Source organism: Pogona vitticeps, chromosome 2, assembly GCF_051106095.1.
Source record: "Pogona vitticeps strain Pit_001003342236 chromosome 2, PviZW2.1, whole genome shotgun sequence".
Taxonomy (NCBI): domain Eukaryota; kingdom Metazoa; phylum Chordata; class Lepidosauria; order Squamata; family Agamidae; genus Pogona; species Pogona vitticeps.
The window spans coordinates 69,818,986-69,844,336 of NC_135784.1; the positions used below are offsets into that span (position 1 = coordinate 69,818,986).

The 25,351-nt window shown below is 39.3% G+C and overlaps 1 protein-coding gene across 1 annotated transcript in view; it reads left to right on the forward strand.

Annotated features, from left to right (window-relative positions):
• Positions 1-25,351, forward strand: part of PHF2 (PHD finger protein 2) — a 138,975-nt gene that overhangs the window by 88,167 nt on the left and 25,457 nt on the right. The window contains exons 3-13 of the mRNA XM_020803613.3: positions 517-631; positions 6,473-6,633; positions 9,701-9,842; positions 12,278-12,464; positions 12,832-12,994; positions 14,125-14,212; positions 15,582-15,688; positions 18,818-18,909; positions 19,638-19,727; positions 23,137-23,574; positions 24,683-24,802. Of these exons, the coding sequence (XP_020659272.2) occupies positions 517-631; positions 6,473-6,633; positions 9,701-9,842; positions 12,278-12,464; positions 12,832-12,994; positions 14,125-14,212; positions 15,582-15,688; positions 18,818-18,909; positions 19,638-19,727; positions 23,137-23,574; positions 24,683-24,802 (1,703 nt within the window). The remainder of the gene's footprint in view (positions 1-516; positions 632-6,472; positions 6,634-9,700; positions 9,843-12,277; positions 12,465-12,831; positions 12,995-14,124; positions 14,213-15,581; positions 15,689-18,817; positions 18,910-19,637; positions 19,728-23,136; positions 23,575-24,682; positions 24,803-25,351) is intronic.

The window sequence follows — 25,351 nt, forward strand, 5'->3', positions numbered from 1 at the left end:
AAAAAAAAGAGTTCGTAACTCGAATCTAAGTTCGTAAGTCGAGTCTATATATTCCTATGAGAGCTGTTCGTAAGTCCAAACGTTCGTATGTCGAGCCGTTCGTAAGTCGAGACCCCACTGTACTACACTGAAATTTGAAGTGCTAGCCTTGCAACAGAAATTGTGTTTAACATGGGGAACATGAATCTTTATCCAGGGGTTTACCTATGGCTTAAGGAAACCTGTATAGCTTGGTAGTTAATTATATGGCTGGCTGCTCTTAATGTTACTAAATGGACAGAGTTATTGTGCTATATATAACCAGCAGTATTTAATTTCTAAAGATAAATTTAAAAAATGCTTACTAGATTTTTCAGTGGGACATGAATGTATCTTATCCTTCTGTGCTAAATTTGTTATCATATGATATCTCTTGAAAGATTATTGTCAAACTCATTATTAGGTAAGGTCCCCACTGATTGCTGTCCCCTTCCTTGAATTATTACAAATAATCTTATACAATGATTTCTCATGCAGTAAAAAAGAAAAGAAATTGGCATAAACATGACCCTGGTCAAACTACGGAGGTCAAGCCAGTACAAAATGGAAGTCAAGTTTTCATTAAGGAACTTCGAAGTCGAACATTCCCCAGGTAGGATATTCAGTTATGACAATACTGGTTTTGGATTTAGACTATGGTGTAAAAAAAGGGGGAAAATGTCCCTAGGAAGGTTTTCCTTGTGGTTTATGTAGACAGCAATACCACAGACCTTAGACTAATTGCTCTGTGCCTGATTTTCTCCGGGGACACAATAAAATATAGAAGCCCTCATCAGATTTTGGTCTTTGCTTGCTGACAAATTTCACAGTGAACCATAAGAAACACTAAAATGGTGAATTGTTCCTATTTAAAGATAAAAGCACATTTTGCACCCTGCTTTGTGTCAGATTTTGAATCATGTTTGCTTTTCTGTATGAACTAGAAGGAGCACTACATTGGTGGTTTGTTCTTTTTATAAAGCTAGATGTAGCCTGCTACCAATGGAGCCCTCAGAGAGGTTCCACTTAATATAATGCTTAATAACGTTATTTAACAATGCTCATATCTGTAATGAAGATATTTTTATAGCTAACGTAAAATAATTATCCAGTAATTCATACTTCTGTAATGTTTGCTTTCAAGAAGTTACTGTTTAATAAAGGTCTCTTGCAACTTTAATTGGGATTTTTCCTCTTGCATCTTCTGTCTCTGATGAACACTCGCACTAGTGATGGAAGAACTTGCACTCTTTCATAAAAAAAGGAGGGGAAAATAAGCTAGTATTTAAAGTCTCATCTTGCAGTGAACAAGAGCTGCTTAAGGGCCAAGCCAGTGGCTTCTTATCATTACTGTGAGCTGAAGAGGAAACAATTAAAGACACAAGTCACAAGGAGGGAACTGTTCATGAAAGACACAGTAGTCCCCGAGAAAGTCTCAGCAGCAGCGTTTTACAAGCTTACAGTGGGCGCTACAATGGCATTTTATCAGGATCACAACAAATAAAGATTTGAAAAAGACTCAAGTCAAACAGAAAGGTTGGCTTGCAAAAGTGCGGTAAGCCACAACTTCTAGATTCTTGGTTAAAAGTTAATTGAAAGAAAGATGGCCATTGTAGACTAAATAAATTTGTGAAAGCATCCATGACTAAAATCATGTCTTAGTTTTCTTGTTTGCTGATTTTAGTTCTAAGTTACATGTGTGTATCATACCATACTGTACAGTATGTATACTGTAACTGTACCCTTGTGGCGCATCTGCCCCTTAATCATGTTGAACTTCACTATTTGTCTATCTTGGCCATGCGTGATGAGGCCCTTGTGTTCCTATAGGGACATTTTGGGTTTGTCAAGGCCATCAAAGAAAGGATACCATAGGAAGTTAGTGTGCAAGTGTTGTTAGTATGAAAAACTGAAGGGAAAAGTGCATAGCCCTTTGCTTGTCTAGCTGCCTCTCAGCTCACAGTTGTACCCAGAAAGTGTTTGGCCATGAATTGCAGGTCTTCAAGCAGCTGGGTTATATGATCTCAATACCGTCCACCTGCCTCATATGGTATCAACTGGAGATCCCAGATTCACACAGAGAACCTTGCAGTGGCCAGGATGTAACGTAACTAAGGCATGCATGGCTGTTACAAAGGCATGTCTGCAGGAAAGGTTGCAGCTGGTGTACTAAGTGGATGTTCTGCAACTCTGCTGCTGCTGCTTCTGTCTGAAAGTCCATAGACAACACAACATCAATTGGCAAGGTTATTTATTTTATTTTATCCCAATCCACAAGCTGGACTTTTTACTGACCAGCATCAACTTCGTCTTGTCAAGATTTTATTATTTCAACTTGTTTACCCTCCTTGAGTGAAATCGGTGGCAAAGCAGCTTTACAACAGAGAGATGAATGATACAGTGATACTCACTGTGTTCTTCTGGAGATTCTTCAGTATTGTTAGACAGTTAAGAGGAACCTCCTCTGAAGGAATCTCTGTTCCTTGTCTGGAATTTTGCATCTGCTTGCAATGGTCTATTGTGGAGGGTTCTGTTCTATTTCAACATGGCATGTTTTTTTCTCTCTCTTTAACTTTCGTTTGGCCTGTCATTGCTCTCCCCCCACCTTGCTGCCACAAGGCATTGGTGCTCTCTAATTAAGATGTAATACAAAAGAAAACACAGAAGAGGGCAGTAGTGTATTATCCTGGAAAGTTTTTGTTGGCTTGCCCACGCATATGTGGGAACCTATTGTTTTTGCAGTCACACCTCTTTTCTCCTGAAAGGGTAATCGTATTATATATGACCTAAGACATTCTTGAATACTGTATGATGTCCCTGTTTAGAAAATAGCACGTCCAGGTTATTTGGATATATAGTTTTCCCAGGTGCAGCATAGATCCACTGATGTTTGGACTTGCAGAATCTCAGATGCACTGGGCTACATTTATCCAGTCCCGTTTCTAAAAACCTGGTTTCACATATTTTCAAGTTAACACATAAGCATGTAGTTAGGAGTAGACCCTTACATCTAACCCATACATAAATATCCAATAAATAACCTCTCTCTATAAATTCAAGAACAAGTTCCAAGATCATTTGGCATTGTTCATGGATTTGATTGTGAACTGTGCATTTGTTTATCGTTAGGTGCCTGTTCCTTCAAAAACAAAAACAACAAAATACACCAAAAACAAAGAAACATACAAGTTAGAAAGGCTGGACCATGGACAAAATGCTGTATATAAAGCATGATCTTTGGCTAAGGTTTGTTTGGAAACCAGTCAATTATGTTTTTTCACTCACATAATGTTTTACATAATATTTTACATGCATGTGATGCTTTCTTACTCCACAGTGAGTGATCATATTCATGATTTTTAACCTTTTTTTAGTACATAGTATCTGTTATTCTTTTAGTCTTTTGTTTCTGTCCATGGAGTTTTATTGGCAAAGATACTGGAGGGGGTTGCCAGTTCCTGCTCCAGGTGGATCGCATTTAGTCAGAACTCTCCACTATGACCTGTCTGTCTTTGGTGTCCCTGCAAGACATAGCCCACAACTTCTCTGAATTATTCAGGCCCCTTCACCATGACTAGGCAGCAATCCGTGAAGGGGAAAAATGGAAGTGCAAAAAATGGTCTGAAGCCGCCCAGAAGCCACTGGCAATGGTGCGGCTAAAAAATATTGTAAATAAATAAATAAATAAACATCAAAAAAATAAATTAAATAAATAAATAAGATCATGGCCACTGGTCCCATCACCTCCTGGCAAATAGAAGGGGAAGATATGGAGGCAGTGACAGATTTTACTTTCTTGGGCTCCATGATCACTGCAGATGGTGACAGCAGAAATTAAAAGACACCTGCTTCTTGGGATGAAAGCGATGACAAACCTAGACAGCATCTTAAAAAGCAGAGACATCACCTTGCCGACAAAGGTCCGCATAGTCAAAGCTATGGTTTTTTCCAGTAGCAATGTATGGAAGTGAGAGCTGGACCATAAAGAAGGCTGACCACCAAAGAATTGATGCTTTTGAATTGTGGTGCTCGAGGAGACTCTTGAGAGTCCTCTAGACTGCAAGGAGAATAAACCTATCCATTCTAAAGGAAATCAACCCTGAGTGCTCACTGGAAGGACAGATCCTGAAACTGAGGCTCCAATATTCTGGCCATCTCATGAGAAGAGAAGACTCTCTGGAAAAGCCCCTGATGTTGGGAAAGTGTGAAGGCAAGACAAGGGGACAACAAGGGACGAGATGGTTGGACAGTGTCACCGAAGCAACCAATATGAATTTGACCAAACTCCGGGAGGCAATGGAAGACAGGAGGGCCTGGCATGCTCTGGTCCATGGGGTCACGAAGAGTTGGACATAACTTAACGACTAAACAACAACAAAATCTGTTGTTCTAAAATTGCAACCCTTGAAAAATTTGATAGCGGGGTTTTGTGAAGGACAAATTTATGTAAAATAATCTGTTTGAAAACAATTATCTAATCCAATAACATACATGTTCTTAAAATGATTTTGTTGTTCTTATGCATCCACATTTGCCTACAAAATACCATATTTCTCTGTGTATAAAATGACACCTTTTCCTTAAATAATTTGAGAAAAATGGAGGGTCATTTTATACATGGAAGGCAGGTCTTTACCACTGCCTTTTGCAAAGGCACAGGGCTTAGCAAAAAGGAAGGGGAGGTGTTGCTCCCTTCCTTTTTGCTAAATTCCGTGCTTTCTCAAAAGACAAGAAAAAGTGGCAATCACTTTGACAGCCGCTTTCCTTGCCTTTTGCCAAGGCAGGGTGCTTAGCAAAAAGGGAGCTATTTGATCTCTGCTTTTTCAAATTTGGGATTAGAAAAGGGGGGAGTGTCATCTTAGACTTTAGGTCGTCTTATAAACGGAAAAATACGGTACATGTGAATGGCTGCCTGGGTATCATTTAAAGAAGTGCTTTTAAAAACAAGCTTACAAACATGGCCTAATTCGTTACAAAAATAATGCACAGGATTTGTTAACCTTGTACTCTGTGCAGTAATCAGTGTTAATGTTTAAGAATTGCTTATGTTGTGAAACAATTAGCTTCTCTTTCTAAATCAATGGGTAAATTCTAATGAAGTAGAAACTCAGTTTGGCTTAATAAAAATTAAGAAAGCATTGAATAAACAACAAAAGCTAAATGCTGACTATTGTAAGAGGTGAGTAGAGGGTGCATTTCTGTTTCACTTTTTAAAAAGATATAAAGCTTAGGAAATTGTAAGTTTCATCAACACTGTACTCTGTTATACAAAACACAATTCAATTTCCTGATACTTGCTTTCCAGTGGTGTAATCCAGAGAAATGGCACCTACATTTTACTGAAATCAATGGACAATTTATGTCATTTGATTTATCGCATTGATTTCAATGAATCTTAAATGTGGCCAACAATAGATCTTTGCTATGGACACACTAGATAGTTATATGTGCTGAAAAGGGTAGGGGCAGATTGTCCACCACAATCAGCATTTTCCTAGACTTTGAATAAATTGCCTTAATTAAGCTCTGGTATCCCCTAGGTGGTGATCTCAGTAATAGTGCACTCTGCTCATTTTGGAATGGGATGGAACTTACGGAAGTGCTATTTCATAAAAATCAGAAGACGGCTCTTTGTTTTTGTTGTTTCTCTTTACAATATTCAGAATTGAGAACTTCTGGTTGTGCAGCCACTGGGGAGACAATGTGAATGGAATGTTTTCTTGCATGAGCCCCCTGCCAGCCACAAATCCACACCCCACTGCCAGTTCACCTGAAATTTCAATGATGGGGGCCAGCAGCAGCCATGGCAGTAAACGAGCAGTGTCTTTATAAGGCCACCATTGAGAAGACTGCAAACTGCTCTGTTCCTTTGCCAGAGACCCTGGGTACCTAATTTCAAGGGTACTTGATTAGTTGATTTTTCAAGCACCTTGCAGACCATATGCCTTGTGGTCTCTTATTCCTGGGATGTTGAAGAACATGTTGATGACAGCATCCTAAGTGCAGAGACCCATGGAGCATGTAGTTTGTAGGGCAACTGACAGCCCTAGTGGGTGCTCAGGCAGCCTGGGAAATAGCTGTCCCAGAACTTAGAAGCTCGGTTCAGATTCTGAATTGGGTAAGAATTCTTCAGAGAGATGGTGATTGAGTTATAAGGCACCAAAGCAATATGAGCTGTAGAAACATGTATTCCAAAACAGGATATGGTGAACTCTGGTGACATTAGTACAAGTCGGCTATTAATCTGCATGTAGCAGAAATTAAATACATTGTTTTGAAGTTCTTTATGATCCTCTGACCTGATTAAATAAAGCAAGGGTTACAAAGTATCACATGTCAATGGTGTCTTAATACAGAGGACAGTACTTGCCATTTCCTCAATTGAAAGGGCACAGACTGACTTTGGCATGAAATCAGTTTGTAATGAGAAAACAAATTTGTTTTTGACCTTTAGTGCTGAAGACGTGGTGGTAAAAGTGACTGGCAGCCAACTGACCGTGGAGTACATGGAAGAAAATGGATTCACAGAGCCTATTCTTGTTCCAAAGAAGGATGGCTTGGGTTTATCTGTACCTGCACCAACGTTCTATGTTAGCGATGTTGAAAACTATGTTGGTATGTATTTGGTTTTTTTGGGGTTTTTTTGTTTCTACTGGAATAAGAAGCATGCCCGCAAAGCCTGTGTGGTGTGGCAATAAGGGAGGTAGACTGGGACTGGCCAAGTGAGCCTAAAGCACACTAGTAATCTTGTGAAGATGAAGTGGAGGAGAAACCTCATTGGAGAAAAGCTGGGGCAGAAATGCAATCAGTCAGTCAGTCAGTCAGTCAGTCATCCATCCATCCATCCATCCATCCATCCATCCATCCATCCATCCATCCATCCATCCATCCATCCATCCATCCATCCATCCATCCATCCATCCATCCATCCATCCATCCATCCATCTGACCACCTAAGCAGCCCTTTGAAGAAATTTTGTCAGCCTATTGCAACCATGTCTCTTCTAGATATGTTGGGTTATGACGTAGTAGTGGGGAACTATGTGTTGAGGGTTCCCTTGAGGTGCAGATATCATCTGCTCATTGGATCCCCACAGGCTGTGGCATCCCTGGAGAAGGAGAGTAGGGTGGCCCCTTCTCTCATGTCCTTCTGTTGTCAGGCAAAGACTTTTTTACTCAGATGGCCTTTTAGCAACTGACTGGATGTTGAGCATGGGGCCTTTAAACAGGGGTCCCCAACCCCTGGTCTGTGGCCCAGTGCCATTCCATGGCCTCAACCGGATCGGGCTGCGGAAACAGATCTCCCACCTCACCCCCCACATGGACTCCCCCAATGCGTCCCACAGCCCCTTCACGCATGGGTGTGAGTCTATGCACGGCCATGAGCACCCCTGCCCCGTCACACATGCGCACGAGCATGGGGGTGACCCACCCCCTGCACATGGACCCTGCCCCCCAGATTGGTCTGCAGAGTCAAAAGAGTTGGGGACCACTGCAAAGGACTGCTGTACATTTTGTGCAGCCTCTGACAAGTGCTGTCTCTTTTTGTCAATGTATTTTAAATTTATATTCTCGAAAGCTTTCATGGTTGGGATCTGATGGTTGTAGGTTTTTCGGGCTGTCTGGCCGTGTTCTTGAAGTTTTTCTTCCTAACATTTTTCCAGTCTCCCGAGGACAGGAGTCAGAACTCTGTGCTCTGGTGTTTTAAATTTGCTTTTATTTCAATAGTGCTTTAATATTATAATTTGTTTTGGTGTGTTTTAGCATTATACTTTTGGGTCTCTTTTGAAGTGGACATAATTTAAAGCTTATTGTGAGCCACCATAAGTACCAGTTCTGGGAGAACACCATATAAATAAATATATAAACTTCATTTGAACTAGGTGTTGGCAACTGTTCCTTTCATGGGAGCTGGTTTTTGCAGCTCTCCATCACTCAGTATGACCAGTTCATTCTGCTGTAGTAATTACTAACCTCAGCTGCTAAATTCCAGCTTTTTAGGAAAAAAAAGTACTGTCAGTTTGGAATTGACTAGTCCCCTAAAATGGGAATGTGTATCAAATGTTGATCGAAATGAGCTCCGTATACAGCAGTGTATTAAAATGGCATCAATAATTGTTCCCAGACTCTAAAATAACCTGGCAGAAGTCCCCAGCAGGAATGTCCTTTTAGCTTGGCTCTCTGCTGTCCTTAGCAAATGTGATTGCATGACCCCAGGACTCCTCAGCATCTGCTGACTCTGTCTTTACCTTGCAGCTGAAATCATCCAGCTACGCCCAAGAACTGCTCTCATTGAGAGCAAAGTTAAGTGGGAGATCTGGTGGGTCAGCAAAGATTTGGAAAGAGACTTGTTGGGCCTATAGTTTTCAAAATCCTCAGCTAAGAGGGCCACTGAGTTTCTGGGATGGCCAGCAAAGAAAAAAAAAAGGGGAACACTTGAACTCTCTGACTATGATGGTGTTCTATAGTCCCTTTCCCTGGTGGCTCTCTGTGTGTTTTGCAGTTGTATGCAGGAGGAATGTATTACATTTTGGTATCTGATAAATCAAGGAACAAATTTAGCTATTTTGGAGCATACCCTGTTGTTCGGAAGCCCATACGTAGCTGGTAGGATCATGGGGTTTAATGTTCCCTCCACTCTGGAATTCTGATTTTTTTTCCACCATTCACAGCTGTCTCACCCAAGGTCACCTTGTTCTGTGTTTATACAATGTGGTTGTTTTGTGAGTTCCATTTTTCACTAAAGTAGGCCGTATTTAGTCACATTCTTGCCTGGAGAACTGAAGATATTTATTTTTGAAAACCACTACTGGAAACTTCTGGATGACAACTGCCATTGTGGTAGACCAACCACACAGTTTACAGCCATTTCCAGGATATGTCCCATCTGCTACGCCTTTGTTGTGTACCACGGTGGCAGCTGTCATCCAGGAAATTCCACTAGTGGTTTTCAAAAAGTAAATAAGTAAATAAATAAATAAATAAATAAATAACAGAAAGTGGCTGTTTAGAGAAGTCCCATGACATAAAGAGCCACATGTTAGTTTGGCAGCCAAATGAATCCAGGGGTGGGCAACCAGCTGGACTTCTGTGTCAATTGCATTCCACAGCTAGGATGTCATGGTTGGCAGGTTTCTCTTCCAGAGGATGTTGCCTCCAACAGAGTGACATCAAAGAAGGCCTCTCTAGCAGATCTTGTGTGATTGATTCCGCAGGCATATAGAAAGGAAGAAGTACAAATATTGATGTCCCAGGCAATTCAAAAGCCATCTCCACCGCTATCACTTCAGTCCTGAAACACATTGGCAACTGTTGTACTTTTGGGTCCTGGGAAGGTCTTTAAGGGCTCACATTCTTCTGTAGATATGGAAAGTGGCCATACTGAATGTGTTCTCAACAGGCATATGCACAGCACCATGAGAAAAGGGAACCATTTCCACCTTACGCACTGTATAATAAAACAGCACAGCATAACGGTTAGGCAAGCAGCTTCCAGGGCCTTGCAATCTACCACTGTCAAATTATATGGGATAGTGAGAGAAAGGAATATCTTTCCACATTCAAAAACAAAATTCTTGGTCCCTGTTCACCTTGTTTTAAGGGAAACCAGTTTCAGGTAGAAAGAAGATGTGCAAGGAGCTCCTATTTTCATTGAGTTGATCTTCATTTCTTTCTTCTTCAGGACCAGAAAGGAGCGTGGATGTCACTGATGTCACCAAACAGAAAGATTGCAAGATGAAGCTAAAGGAATTTGTCGATTACTATTACAGCACTAACAGGAAAAGAGTCCTTAATGTCACCAATTTGGAATTTTCAGATACAAGGTAACACGGGACTGTGGGCCTGCCCATTCACTGCAAGGATGGTGAGCAGCCAGCTTTCCTCCACCATATTTAGCATCTGATTCCTAAGAAAGATAGCAATCTGTCGGTGCCCTACATGATAACAGAATCAATGGTTTCTGGTTTTACTCTACAGACTACAAAAGCATTTCCAGGAAAATTATACAAACTCTGCATTTCTGTTGCTGAAATTTTGTTCTGTGAGCAGCACTTATGGAGGAGTGATGAATTTATGATTTGCTGAACCCTGTAATTTAAACCTCTTTTTTTCTTGTAGGATTTCTGGGTAATCTACATAGACAAAAAGAGAGATTATTATGAGGCAGGAGAATGCTCTTTTATAAACAGAGAAAGTGATGAGCTCTGGGACAAATAAAATAAACAATAGCTGTTTTAGAAGAGAATTCCATCTTATTGGTGGGAGAAAGGAGCGATAATTAATGCAGATTACAGAAAAGCTGGAGGATAATTGCAAGATCATTTCTTTCACAGTATCTATAGCCCTCTAGGCTGTATTTATTGTTTAATAATGTAACCCTCTTCCTTGTGCGTGAAAGCTCAAAAGCTCTCTGATTATAGGTATTTTTCAATAGGCATTTTACAGTCTTTTCTCTACTCCAGAAACAATAATGATGGGAGGCATTTTATTCATGGGGATTATTGAAACTATTCTGATATACTACTGATTTAATAATCCACTGACAAATATAGTATTTTTCGATAAAGAACATGACACATCAACAGAACCTAAAGCGCTGCCTTGACATGTAAGATAAATGCACCTATGTAAGGGTGCATTTTAGGCTTAAGCTCTTACTAACCAGGTATTTAAGAAATGAAAGTAAATCTATATTTGTTTTAGTAAACTGCCAGATTTCCAGATCTTTGAATAAATAACCACTCAGAAGATTGACAGTGCTGTTTGCTTGCTTCTGCTTTTATTTGGTAACACAGTTTGGTAAAAATAATTGTAATTTTTGGTTATAAATTGTTGGACTGATTGGTTTTTAAAAAATTAGTTGCACTTACATTCCCATGAACTACTTTGAAGTAATGCCTGAGACTTACTCATGGATAGGCATAGATTTGCACCCTAAAATAATTTTTTTCCTCAGATTTGATTAAACAGTAGGGCTTGTAACAAAGTTTTGCAATGTGGGGTGGCTTTGCTCACTCTCTTGCTCGCTCCATCCATCCATCCATCCATCCATCCATCCATCCATCCATCCATCCATCCATCCATCCATCCATCCATCCATCCATCCATCCATCCATCCATCCATCCATCCATCCATCCATCCATCCATCCATCCATCCATCCCACAATTCAACTGTTAATTTAAAGAAAACCAATTAAAGGCTAGAACCATCATATATGAATATTTTTAAAAAATATTTAAAAACTAGAAATCTGATTTTAAAAGACCTCCCCCCCCGTGTTACCGGCCAAATCTGGGAGCAGCCACAAAAAAGCAGTAAGAGCCAAAATATAATGACAGATGGGGCAAAAAGCACAATTAATAAGAAGGATCAGATATGTCGGGTGTGAACAGAGTAAGAGAGAGAGAAGCTTTATTGAAAAAATATCAGTTATTCTTATTGTTATATCTTGCCCTTCTTCATGAGACTCAAATAGTATATAAGAATTCACATCAAAACACACTTTTAAAATCACCAATTAGAGATACCTAAAACTACAGATCTAAAGTTACACATTATATGCACACCACAGTTTACAAGCATCTGTTTTTAAAAAAAGCAATAAAAATTAGAAACAAAAGTAGTCACTGACTAAGTGAGTACAGGCCTACCGAGTATAGATGTGGTGTTAGGCTTTAAGTGCTATTTTTAGGATCCCTGCTTATTCTGACTTGCTACTTAAATAATTGTATACATAATCTTTTAAATGCCCACATTTTGATCTTGGTGGTTTTGAATCCTGCTGTTATTCCCCATATGTGCTGGCTTCGAAAAACCCAGCTAAAGATGTCAGGAGGATAGTGATCCTGTCTGCCTATTCAAAGCCCAACAGTTTATGAGCCATTGAGCTTAAAAATCTGCACTCTAGAGTTCATTGGTTCCAGATTTTCCCAGGACTTCCCAAAACTAGGAAGCAGCAGGACTTCCTGGAATGGAGGGATGATGAACTCTTGGCTATACAAAAACTACAGAGAGTCCTACCTCTGCCATCAGAGATAGAGGAAGTCATGGTCAACCCTGAAAATGTCCTATTGCATCCTAACCATTTTGAGGCTTGTGAAATGCTTTCAAGGCTCATGACACATAATTTTACAAGGCTATGCTGTCTCAGGGAACTGGCCATGGTGCCACGAATAGCGTGTTGACTAGGACAAGTTCTGACACAGTGCTGTCGTCTGATCTAGATGTTTATTTTTTTTATTTTGTTTCTCTAACAGAATGTCCAGTTTTGTAGAATCTCCTGATATAGTGAAAAAACTCTCTTGGGTGGAAAATCATTGGCCTGATGATGCTTTACTGGCAAAGCCCAAAGTGACCAAATACTGCCTGATCTGTGTGAAGGACAGCTACACAGATTTCCACATAGACTCTGGTGGAGCTTCCGCCTGGTATCATGTCCTGAAAGTAAGACATTATTCTTTTGTGTTTCATAACATATGTTATAATGCCAATTTTCCCAAAGTGGGTTTCAATTCCTGTGTCAGCCCTGCTCTAAGATGAGAGGTTGAAATAGTGAAAAGAAAATACACGCAAAGGGTCTGCAAAAAGCTGACAATATGTTTTGACATGCGATGCGCTCAGCATTTTGGTAAATAATTTATCTTGTGCAAAGAAATAATGTATGACCTTTCTGTGTAAGGTAAATAATTTATAAAATAGGGGAGGAAGGAGAGGTAAGGAATGTGGTTTGAACATACAAGATTAAATCCACTTGTTAGCCCCAGTTAAAAGCTAGATGAATGAGATTAACTAAGCATGTTCTCTATTACAGGGAGAAAAAATATTTTATCTGATCAAGCCAACCTCTGCAAACATTTCCCTCTACGAACGCTGGCAGTCAGCAGCGAATCACAGTGAGATGTTTTTTGCTGACCAAGTGGATAAATGTTACAAATGCACAGTTAAACAAGGACAAACACTTTTTATCCCCTCAGGTGAGGATGTTGTCATAATTAAAATTGGGGCATCTGTACTGAAAATACTAGTCGGTTTGAAATCTAGAAGTAGAAATTGCATGTGAGGGGACTTGTCGACTTAAATAATGCAGTGGCATTTTACAGAATTACAGGCTTGTAGCCTTCTACATTTTTTTTTTCTGGAATGGCAGCATGCAGACTTGACTTGTTTGTTTAGTCCATGAAAGAAAAAAAAAGCAACAGGTAACATAAAATTGTACCTATTTAACTTTTGCAATTTATTTTACAAAGGGCGGAAGCAAGTATTATGAGGGAGACATGAGAGCTTAAAATCCCCCTTCACATCCCTGGGTGTTTGCTCTGTAGCCAGCTTGCATCTGAGAAAGGAAAGATGTATCTGCACGGTTATGTTGGTTTGATCAGTCATGGGTTCATCCTGAAAAGTCCTGAGATCTGTTGATTGGTGAGGTACTTAGAATCCTGTGCTAGGAGACTCCTTTGAACTATCTCCCTCACCAGACTCTTAAGTCCAAGATTCCTTAGAATGGAACTATGGCAATTAAAAAGGTATCAAAGACATGTAATTGTGTAGTACAGATACATCTTAAGTCACTAATGAACCACTGAGAGGAGAAGAGACAAGGTGGAGGGGAAGAATGATTTGCACTGGTGGACCAATGGTGGGAGATACTTAGTCTCTTTCCACCACCTGCTGCTTTCCCATTCCTGTACTCTCAAGGGTCTTTCTTCCACTAAAGATTGGAAGACATCGCCTTTCCAAAAAGCAAGGAACTGAGTGATGAGAGCACTGGCTAAGTCACCCCCACTCCCAGGCATCTATTGCCTGTCTGATGCACGCCACGTCACCCTCTGAAACTTAGTACCTCCTTAATTGTCACCGCTGCAAATTTTGGAATAGCTCACATTTTAAGTGTGAAATTGAAATGCCACACTTGGTCTTTCATGAAAGGAGGAAGGATTTCTGATGTAATAATTGAGGTGGAGTATTAAAGGCCTTCAAATGTCTTTTAGAGTTCTTGTGCCTCTTGAAAGGAAAAATAGTTGCAATAGTATCTGAGGACATTTAAGAGGCCAGTAGTTACAATCCAGTTTTTAAAGAGTGCAATGTTTCTCCCTCTCTATTGCAGGGTGGATTTATGCAACTTTAACACCTGTTGACTGCCTAGCCTTTGCAGGTCACTTCCTACATAGCCTAAGTGTTGAAATGCAGATGAGGTATGCTGTTTCTACATGTTTTTATTTGATAATAATTAACCATACCATGGAGGAGAAGGGGACGATAGAGGACGAGATGGTTGGACAGTGTCACCGAAGCTACCAACGTGAATCTGACCCAACTCCGGGAGGCAGTGGAAGACAGGAGGGCTTGGCATGCTCTGGTCCTTGGGGTCACGAAGATTCGGACATGACTAAACAACTAAACAACAACAAACCATACCATAATTTGATTAGATGTGGGAATGAATGTAGATTTAAGCAAGGCTGGTGGAAGTGGGTTCCCTTCCCCCCTCCTCCCAGTGTAGAACATAGGAAGTATGGGGCCAGAAGTCTGTCATTAGCTAGAAAGGTGAAGGAAGTTCTGTTTCCACTCATGCTTGTGCCCTGTATCTTAATCTTGATCCTATCAAATGAGGTTTGAAAACATTTATTGTTTGAAAACATTAGCTGAATTAATATTTCCTCCTTGGTTTTCCATTGTCACATGACTATAATATGGGCTGCGAAATTTGAACTATACTTTTTCTGCTGAAACAAAATTTAAGTTGTTGATAATGAGATGAACAACAAAACTGTCCATGCCTTCATCTTACATGGGTCAGCTATGAATTGAAAAGGGAAGTGCTTCAGCCCAAATTGTCAAGGAACATTCTTACCCCAATCATAAAAAGGCTGTAGTAGGCTCGGTTCAGAAATTTTCATATATTTATCCATAAGCACTATTCTTAGTCCTATGAATAACTGCTGAAATGTTCATATTTGGCATCAAAGAATGTGTGCTTTTCGGTTGACACACTATGTGCTGTTACTAAAAGCAAATCCCACTGGACATTATTTCTGAACAGAGAAGTATGCCTGTATGTATGATACATGTATGCATGCATACATACACACATACATAAATGATAGCACTTTACATGTATGTTAGGAATGTGACTTTTTTTGTACTTGCTGGTCCAGCTAAAGTAGACTCACTGAATCTATGAGAACTTGGAAAGTCAGCATTTAAAATGAATTTCATGGATTCAGTGAGGCTAGTTTGAATGATTAATTTAGGCATTCATAATTTGGTTGAACGTTTATACAATTTGTCTATTTTGTACTTAATAAGGCTGCTCTTGAATATGTGGTCAATTGACATTGTATTTTACTTCAAAGTATGTGAAATGTTCTTTTGTTCCAAATTACTCTAGTCACTTTTCTAGCAGTTGACAAATTATGACAATTGGCTTAATAAGAAGCAGCTGGAAGTCAAAGCCACATAACAATGAGGCAATGAGGCAAAGAGGGGACAAGAATTTATTTATTGGGTTTGCCAAGCTGCTTGTGATCTGTTGAACTGAAACACTTTTCCCATGTATCATAGAGCATATGAAGTTGAAAGGCGATTAAAAATTGTCAGCTTAACCCAGTTTCCAAACTTTGAAACGGCTTGTTGGTACACGGGAAGGCACCTGCTAGAGTCATTTAAAGGTAAATAAAAGTGTGTTTCCTCTCTGTAAAATACTTTATCCTAACATTATGTTCTGTTAATACTTAATTTACCAGTCACAGTCACTTTTTAAATAATGTTCTTAAAGAGTTTGCAAAAAAGCACTGCATTAATGAGGTACTGGGATTCAAATAAATCAGCATGAAAAAAAACTTTTTAGAAATAATACCATTAAATGTATAAATATGAAATTTTTTGAAGAATAATAGGTTACCAGTGGGAAGGCATTTATAATGACTGCAATGTTAAGAATCACACTTCAGATCAAAGGAGGTCTGAATCAAAGGGGGTCGTTATATTCCAGAGACAACACATGCAGCATGTTAAGCATGAATTCTAATTGGTAAATCTTGTACTATTTAAATTACTCATCTAAGTGATGAACATTCCTTAAGCTACTTAACATGCTCAGAAGAAAGCTCCGTGGTTCACGTCCTGGAGAATTTACTTTCTCCAGGTTAATGGAGATACTCCCATTTCTTCCCGAGTTTCCCGGCTGGTGGTCTTCATTTTAGCCTCAGTCTCCTACAGACATTGATCCCTATCCCTTTCACTTCATGCATGCCAGGATCCATTGTCTCAGCAGCTGTGCTCTCAGGGGGGTTGAGCAAGTACAATCTTCGCATGTACTAAGGCAAATCAAAGAAGTCTGTGCAGTACACTCTTTTCGCTCCAAAAGGATACTGGCCCTTGTCTCCTTGGCCTGCCTAATCTTCCTTCTTTCCCTTACATATCCACTTCTTATTAAATGTTATTTCCTAATTGATTGAGTAAACATCCCTGTTCTGATTTTGGTTGCATACTTTTGAAGATCTCTTTTTTAACCCTTGTTTGATTCTTTATATTTTGAAATGCAGTAGTCTGGGATTTAAGTAAATAAATAAATAAGTCAGGATTTGTAACTCTTGACAGCTATATCAACATAGAAGGGTGAATCAGCTTTTATTTTTTAACAGAAAGCAGTAGACCAGAACTACTGGGAATTACTGCTTGTCAGTAATGAGAAATGACCACAATCCTATTGGTGTTGGCATAATATTTGTGTAATCTCTCATGGCTAATTGTGGCTAATTGACACGATGCTGGGTCACATTGTGTTCATATGCTTGACTGTGAAACTGAGATGGGCCCCAGCTCATTGTTAATTAGCATCAGTTAACTTCAGCAGGTTACATCATTTGAACACTAAAGGAGTCCAGCCAGTATGTTTGTCCTGGATGGTCCTACAAAGAGAGTGGCTACAGCATCCAAAAACTTTCTTACAGGAAAGAAAAAATTTGATGCTGGATCTGGACCATGGTTTATCACTCATCTAACAGGCTGTAGTTTGAAGCTAGGATTTGAAATTAGCTCTGGGCCTGTTAAGAAGATTCACAACTTAAGGTCTGATCTTTCCTGCTCTTATATGTAGATGGTTACTTCAGCCACTTCTACTTGTAGGAGGAAGCAAGGAGGACTGGTAGGAGAGGCTTGCTCCAGTCAGTAGCTCATTAATGACAAACCAAAATTCTCCACAAATTCTCCTTGAGTGGGGTTTTGTAGGCAGGCAGGTTTATCTATGTCTTTCACTCACAATTTCTATGAAGAATGCCTTACCTATTCCTCACCCACAATGGGGATATTCAGTACTTTCCCCATTCATTTTAACTGGAGGCCAGTGCCTTTCTAGAGAAATCTTCACATTTAAATCCCTCCCTCCCTCCCTCCCTCTCTCTCTCTCTCTCTCTCTCTCACACACACACACACACACACACACACACACACACACACACACACACACAAAGGGGGTGGGTTGAAATACCTTAGAAAGTTTAACGTCCCTATTATGAGAGGATACAAAGGCATAGGATGGGCAGGCTGTGCCAAATGCTACTCAGTCTTTGTATACATTACAGGTTTCAGAATGCTGCTTTCTTTTGTATAAATGTAAACATATATGGTGTATCTTAGCCCACATTTAATTTAAATAAATAAGTAAAACAGAATGCCAGTTATCTGCTGTGTTTAGATTTACAAGTCAACCAATGCCTTAATACTTGAACATTGAGTTGTAGACTTTGTGCTGTACATGTTGTTTCGACTCTTTTTTGAGCAGTGTGTAAATGTAATGGTAAAACATGTTAGACCTGTCTTGTGTGTTCAAATCTTACTTATAAGTGAAAAGTATATCAATGCGTTGCTAAAATTATATCCAAAGCTTCTATTATTGACAGTTAATGCAGACCACAGCATTTTCACATGACCTATAGTGTTTTAGAGGCAGTTACTATATAGTAAACACAGTCATATCAGCTGCCCTTTAAAATTCACTAAGAATAATCATATTCAGGATCTGTTTTGGTGGCTATAAAATTAAATATACATTCCACCTCAGAAAAACAAAAAGTACAGTGGAAAAGCTGCACATGGGTGTCCCATCTAGTCAGAAAGAATGCAGAACACTGTGGATTCATTTAATTTTTATTTTGTGTCCTTTTTAAAACTTGTATCAAGTCCATTACAATCTTCAGTGCTTCTCGGGAGCTTTTGCGCTATAACATGGGATGTTGATGGGATCAGATTTTGCAGAAAACCATATGGAAGCAGCCTTCCAGGAGAAGGAGGCTACCCACAAAAGTTGCCTCTGTCCAAACATTTGACGGTCCCATGTTTTTCAAGAGAGAAAGTAGCTTTCATGCACAAATGTATTCCCATGCTCACAACAGGGGAACCACCCTACAGATCTGGAATTGAAACAGCAAGATTTGCAAAGAATTCGTTGGATTTGAATTTTGTCACCAAAAGTGGAATTTTTTTGTCAGGCTTCAGAATAAATGAGCAGATGATCCATTTGTAAACATCAAATTTAGTTTCTACGTAGATTCCAAAACTTGGAACTAGAGATTGGTGACTCTAGAAACTGTCCCTACCAAATCAGTTTTTAGGTCACCTTAGGTTCTTTTTAAGGAGAAAGGTGGAATAACGATATTTTAAACAAACAAACAAACAAACATACAAACAATAGGCTGCCCACCTCTATTCCTATTTCTTCTTCATAAAGAGAAGTGTTTTCTTCCTTTGTTTTGAAAATGGCTTTCATGCAATGTTGCTGTCTTCTTTTATTTGCTTAGGATTGCACAAGGCTGGAAAGCAGCCTCCTTCCCATTTAGTCCAGGGAGCCAAAATTTTAAATGGTGCTTTCCGGTCTTGGACTAAAAAGCAGGTAAGGCTCTTTCTGCACTCTAGATTTGTATAGCAGATAAAATCTTTCTGCACTCTCGATTTTGTATAACAGATAAAAGGCAAAAACAATAGCCCTAGAAAGAGGTAGGGTGAATTATTCATTCCTCAAATTTCCAGTGACATAGATTTTTGTGTGTGTGCATCCTGATTTATATATTGAAAGAGGAAAAAAAACATAATGTATGATGTGTTAAAAAAGAAACATATAGACTTTTTTTGAGAGAGAGTGGTCCTTTCGTATGCCACTCTCATTTCATGCCAAAGTGTTGCTTTGGTGATAACACAGTCAAAATCTAGATTATGACAAGGAGAACATTTCCATTGCTCTAGATAAGAATGAATAACAGATGGGTATGATTTAATCATTCAAAGAGTAGGTCCCTTGAATGGAAGGATTTGAGACCTTACAGAAAACTATGAGAGGTAGCAAACGGGCTAAAGTGAGATGGGATGGGGAAATTGGGAAAAAATAACTCCTGTTCTCTGTTGTGGAAGACTCTGGTGAATCAGTCCCATTCACATTCACTGAAAGGGCGTTCTTGTGAATGGAAGAGACCATTTTGTTCATGGATGGAACCCACAGTGTTTGTTGCTCCTTTGAACTGAAGAGCTCAGTAATATTCATGGTGCCTTATGTGAAGACTATGACCTCATGAGGTTGGTCAACATACTATTAAGCCCTTTTTATTTGGTTTTCTTCTATTCAAGGCTTTAGTGGACCATGAAGATGAACTGCCAGAGAATTTTAAACCAGCACAGCTCATTAAGGACCTTGCCAAAGAAATAAGATTAAGTGAGGTTGGTATTCTTGGTATTTTATTTTAAATAAATACCTTTTCCTTGCATCTCTCCACTGAGTGCTAAAAATAACTCTCCATATGTCCAAGGGCTGAATTGGTTGGCACTAAAGCTGGGTACAAATTAAGAAATGAATCATCAAATTTGATTACTTTGGAAAAAAATTGATAAATTATCTAATTTGTCAATTTGTATTCATATGAATCAATGCCCGTGATGAATACGAAGGAATTAATTTTTAGCGATTTTGTCAATTTGCTTGGCTGTAAGATGCACCCACCCCACCCCCACTCCAGCATCTATAGGCACCAAGATTGCAGGAAACTTCCTCTTAATCTCCTCTACAGTCCCTACCAATTTGATGAAATTGGGTTTTGGATAACCAAGTTTTACACCCATAAAGAAACTCTTCTCAGGAAAGTTCCTCCCAGGGACCAAGAGACACCAAAATTACTGAGAACCTTCTACTGACTCTCATCTACAATCTCTCCAAGTTTGATGAATATTGGGTATTCCTAAGCCAGCTACCAGAAGACACTTTACTGGGAGAACCTGTTTTGTGGATGTATAACCTGTATGTCTGAAACCCAATCGTCACCAAACTTTGATAGACCATAGAGGACAGTGAGTATAAGCTTCTTTATAATTTTGGTGCCTCCAGGTGCCTACGGGGGACTTTTCTGGGGGAGCCCTCCTTGTGAATATATAATTTGAATGTCCAAAATCTAAACTTCACCAAACTTGCAAGACACAATTGTAGAAGAGAGTCAGGGGAAGCTGTCCTGTGAATTTTGTATCTCTAGGTGCTTGGAGGCCATTTTATAGGGCTTTAAAATAAAAATAATGAATTGATGATTTGTTGATTCATCAGAAAAAAATAAATTTATAATTTGTGATTCATCAACCTTGATGAATCACAAATCAAAATGAATCCCACTTTTCTGATTTGGCCCCATCTCTACCTGATACCAACTCAAATCATATGTTCTTTGTATATCCAGGAACATCCTTGTTCCTGGAAAATACAGCACACAGAGAAACTAGAGCAGAAGAAGGTGGGCTTGCTTATGTTAGAGTTATGAATCCTTCTCCATATGAAGTTAATATTTTTCTGTGATTTTAAATCTAAGAACTGTGTCGCCAAGCAGAATCAAGTGCACATACAGTAGAAGGCCTTAAAATTTTCCACCATTGATCTCTTATTTACATATTGAACTCACTATATTGCAAACATATCTTAAATTGACTTAAAGTGTTGAATTTGGTCTTCATTTGGCTAGTTGTTGGGCAACAGATTTTGTAGGGAGGATGCAGGCATGAATCTGGATTGAGTTCAATGGGAAGGTTTGTGTGGGATTGCAGCCTTTGTCGCCATGAAATCAGTGGCATTTAATATGCCACTAACAAGGCGATCCACTAACAGTGCCATTGGGTTTGGAATGGGCCAAAGTTACCATACTTGTGCTGATATACAGTAGCCGCCTTTATGCCGGCACAAGCTCCTTGTGCTGACTGATCTCACATCTACTGCCACTATGCCTCTGCCCAATGAGATCGAGTGAACCCCCGCCCCCAAAAGGCAGAGAAAGGGAAGAGTAGAGGAGGAGCTGAAGTATGTGAGATCCAAACTGCTTTTACTCCAGTCTCATAGTCACTAATTCCAACACAACAATAAGCTGGGATAATCAGGAGTAATTTCTAACATTCCTAAACTGGGGTGTGTGTGTGAGAGGTTGATTCAGCAGTGCCTCAAGCTAGCCTTAAATCAGCCCAACCAGCCCACAGACATCCTGGATAGTTAGGATTATGTACTAAATTGGAAAGTTCCCAGAAAGTAGAAAAATCAGATTTAATGAATTTTATAAGCACATAAGAACAGCCCTGGTGGATAAGAAGAAAGGTGTGCCAAATCCTCCAGTGGTCGTGCAGATTCCCATGGAAAGCCTACAAGCCAGTATAAACGCAGTAACACCTGGCACTCTGCTATTGAAGGTAATATATGACCAAAGTGAGGAGCAGTCATGGAAAGCCTAATTTTCTTTGCATTTGTCTAATGGCAACATATATAAAAAATAATTTCAATTTAATTAGTCACACACTGTTCATTTTTAATGTACATCTTTTACTGTTCCTTTTACCTGGAGAAAAACATAATTCAGTTTTGTTCCTTGCATGCAAATTAATTTGAACTGCACTCTCTTAAAACTGATTTGCATTTTAAATGAAGCATTGCTTCATTTCCTTTTTTTATTTCCTATTGTTTTAGCAAAAACAAAGGAATGTCAGAGACTTCTAGGATTTTTGAAAATGTAAAAGCAAGAACAAGAAAACGAGCCAAGCAAAGAGTAATTTTTACATTAATAATTATAATTAGGTGGCAATCGTTTTCCTTACACAGATGGCATTCCTGAATTATGAAAGCATGTGACTATATAATAAAGTTCTGCATAGTTTCTACATGATGCTGGGCCACCCCTTTCTGTTTGTCCTTTGACATCTATGAAAATTGTATAGAGTATGCAAAGAAATAAGTACATGGTGCCAGAATGATGCTTGGTAGCAAAATATGTAACATTTCATTAAATTCCTTTCTATTTTATACAACAGGCTTTTCAGCAGTGGGCATACTTTTCTGAAAGACCTGTCAAACGGATAGAGCCATAGTTCAGTGGCATGCCAAAGTCATAATTGTTGTTGTTGTTTAGTTGTTAAGTCGTGTCCGACTCTTCGTGACCCCATGGACCAGAGCATGCCAGGCCCTCCTGTATTCTGCTGCCTCCTGGAGTCATAATATCATGTGATAAATTAACTCTCCCTAGATCAGTCCTTCTTGAACTATCCTACTGTACCTTCTAGTAGAAACTAGTCAGATCAGGTCAGCTGAAGTCTTCATATTTGGAGCGGGAGGAGAGCTTTTGACCATCACCAACTCAATGGGGACATGGGAGATTAATTTGGACTGAATGTGTGGTTTTTAATAGCCTTTCAATTGAAGCAGCTAGTTCTTACATTTCAGGAACTGCACTGTTCTTACCATTCAGGTTCCATAGTCTGTGCCCCTTTGTATCAGCAATCTAGAAAAACCCTCTCAGCATCAGAGACTAGATCACAATATAAAGTTTTCACATGCTCTTAAGTGTTCTCTCCTTTCTACACTGTCTCATTACTGAACCAAAGAAGGAAGGAGTGGCGGAGTGTCAGCCACTTGCTCTTCTAACCATGAAAACTGGGCGCCACCGCAATTCCAGATCCCCTTTTGGTCTTCATTTCTAAAAACATGCAAAAAAGTGTCTTTAGAAACACCCATTGTGGCTTTCTTATACAGTATACAGCTATGCTGAACAGAGGTGGAATATCCATTTTTGAAAGCGGGCCCTAAATACACATTCCTCTTGTTTTTCTCTTCTAGAATGCTTTGAAAGTCAGCAAACCTGAAGTGGCTGCCAATGTGAATGTTGAGCAGATCAGCCCAGTGGAGAAAGAAGAAATACCATCACCTGCACCACGGACACCTCCACCACCACCTCCACCACCATCGCCACCTCCTCCTCCTCCTCCACCGCCGCCACCGCCGCCACCACCGGTTGAAAAAGTCTCTAAGAAAAAGACCCCAAAAGCAACGAAAACACCCAAACCCTCCAAACTAGCTAAACCTCCCAAGCCACCAAAACCACCCAAGCCACCTAAACCCCCCAAACCTCCCAAGACGCCCAAAGTCAAAGGAGAAGGGAAGAAGAAAAACAAGAAAGCAAAAGAAGCTCCTCCACCTGCCATTCCTAACTTAGATCTTCTTGAGGCTCACACGAAGGAGGCCCTAACAAAGATTGAAACACCAAAGAAAGGCAAGGTGAGCAGAGACGTTCTGGCTGTTGATAAAGACTAGTTACGGGCTGAAGAACCTTCATATCTTAGAAAGAATAGCAGAGATGGGCCACTGACCCCCAATGCCTTAATGCCATGTGATGCCTTATGCCCCCAACATCTGTTGCTCCCAAAAATCTGTTCATTCACCAAGCGGATGGACTGGAATGTGTCCCACCTGATGAGCTACAGAGAGTACTACCCTGAATAGGCTGATATTTATTCACATATTTAAACTTGAGGAAGTGTCTTTGTCACTTTTCAGTGTTTGCTTGTTAAACTATTATTAAAACAATCACCATTTTTTATGTTTTGTATGCCTATTCCTCAGCATTTGCCTCCTACACACACTGGTGTATAAAGATTTGTTTGCTCAGCTATCGCTATAATAAAGTGGGCAACAGTCCATGAACAGTCCATAACTCATGCTATAATAAAGCTATTATTCCTTGAGGTGCCACAAGACATTTTGTTGATTTGCTGCAGCAGACTAATATGGCTATACCCTTGAAAAATACTGCTGTTTTCACTGACTGTGGGATTGGGTTGTTGTACGGTTTTTTTTAACCATTTACAGGTAACTTATCAATATACGATTTGGGCAAGATTTCAGTTTCTTAACTAAGAATAATTAAACTCACTTCACTCAAATTCTGGATATTGGTGAAAAGTTCAATTTGTAGTGGACTTCTCCAAAAGACAGTGTATTCCTAAAGTATCATATATGTAGAAACACAGGCCCCATGCAACTGATAAGAAGATTTGGCAAGTGTGAGATACCTTTATATATTATGCAGTTTGAGATAGGCAGGCGGACTTATTTTCAATGCTACCCGAGTCTTGGCATTCAGCTCATAATAAAGAGAAATAATTCTCTGTTTCTTCTAAACTTAACACTTGATACTTCAGTTACCTTTGTCAAAATAAATACATTGCAGTCCTATCTTAATAAAGTGAAAATTCACTCTGACTAAATTGATGTATGGCAACTAGTGAGAAAGAGAGAGATGTTATATTGCCCCTGTGTATGGGTAATCAGTTTATTTGTGGGATTTGTACACACATACATTCATTTATTCATTTATTTGAATTAGGCTGCCAAGAATGCTTTGAGTGCTCCTGCTAAAGAACCTGTTGAAAAGCAAAATGAAGTGGAAAAGTTTGAAATCCGTGAGCAGAATAAGACCAAAACAGAAGCAAAGTGGAAATACAAGGTATGGCCCCTCTCACTCTGATTAGATTACTCTGTATAAATTCTAGTGCAATCCTGAAAGGTAGCAGCAAAGGGATTTCCTTGAGGACCAGATTCTGCACTGTGTGTTGGGTTGTGCACTGATTGTCTTAAACATTTCATCAGTATCTAGACCTTGCTCTTATCTTGCTTTGTACTGTTTATTGTCTTATACTGCTTCTGTTGAACAGCTGGTTTTACTTTGGTTGCAATGTTTTTATTTTTCATTTTACCTTGGTTTTATTATGTGCTATCTTCTGTTTGTACTTCACATTTTACTGTATTGTACAAGTCTGATTACTGAGTGGTTTTAAAGTGCAATTAATTATTTTTTTAAAAAACAACATCACAATCACATGGATTGTTTAAATTGTTTAAATTATCTATTTTATACACTAGGGTCTTATAACTTTGGATTGTTCTTCTTTTAATAATATTGTATTTGCAATTTAGTAATTTTGTGTTTAAGTTTGTGTGTTTTATTAATTTAGGGTTTTGTTTTTTTGTTTTCTTATTTTTATTTTTTATTTTT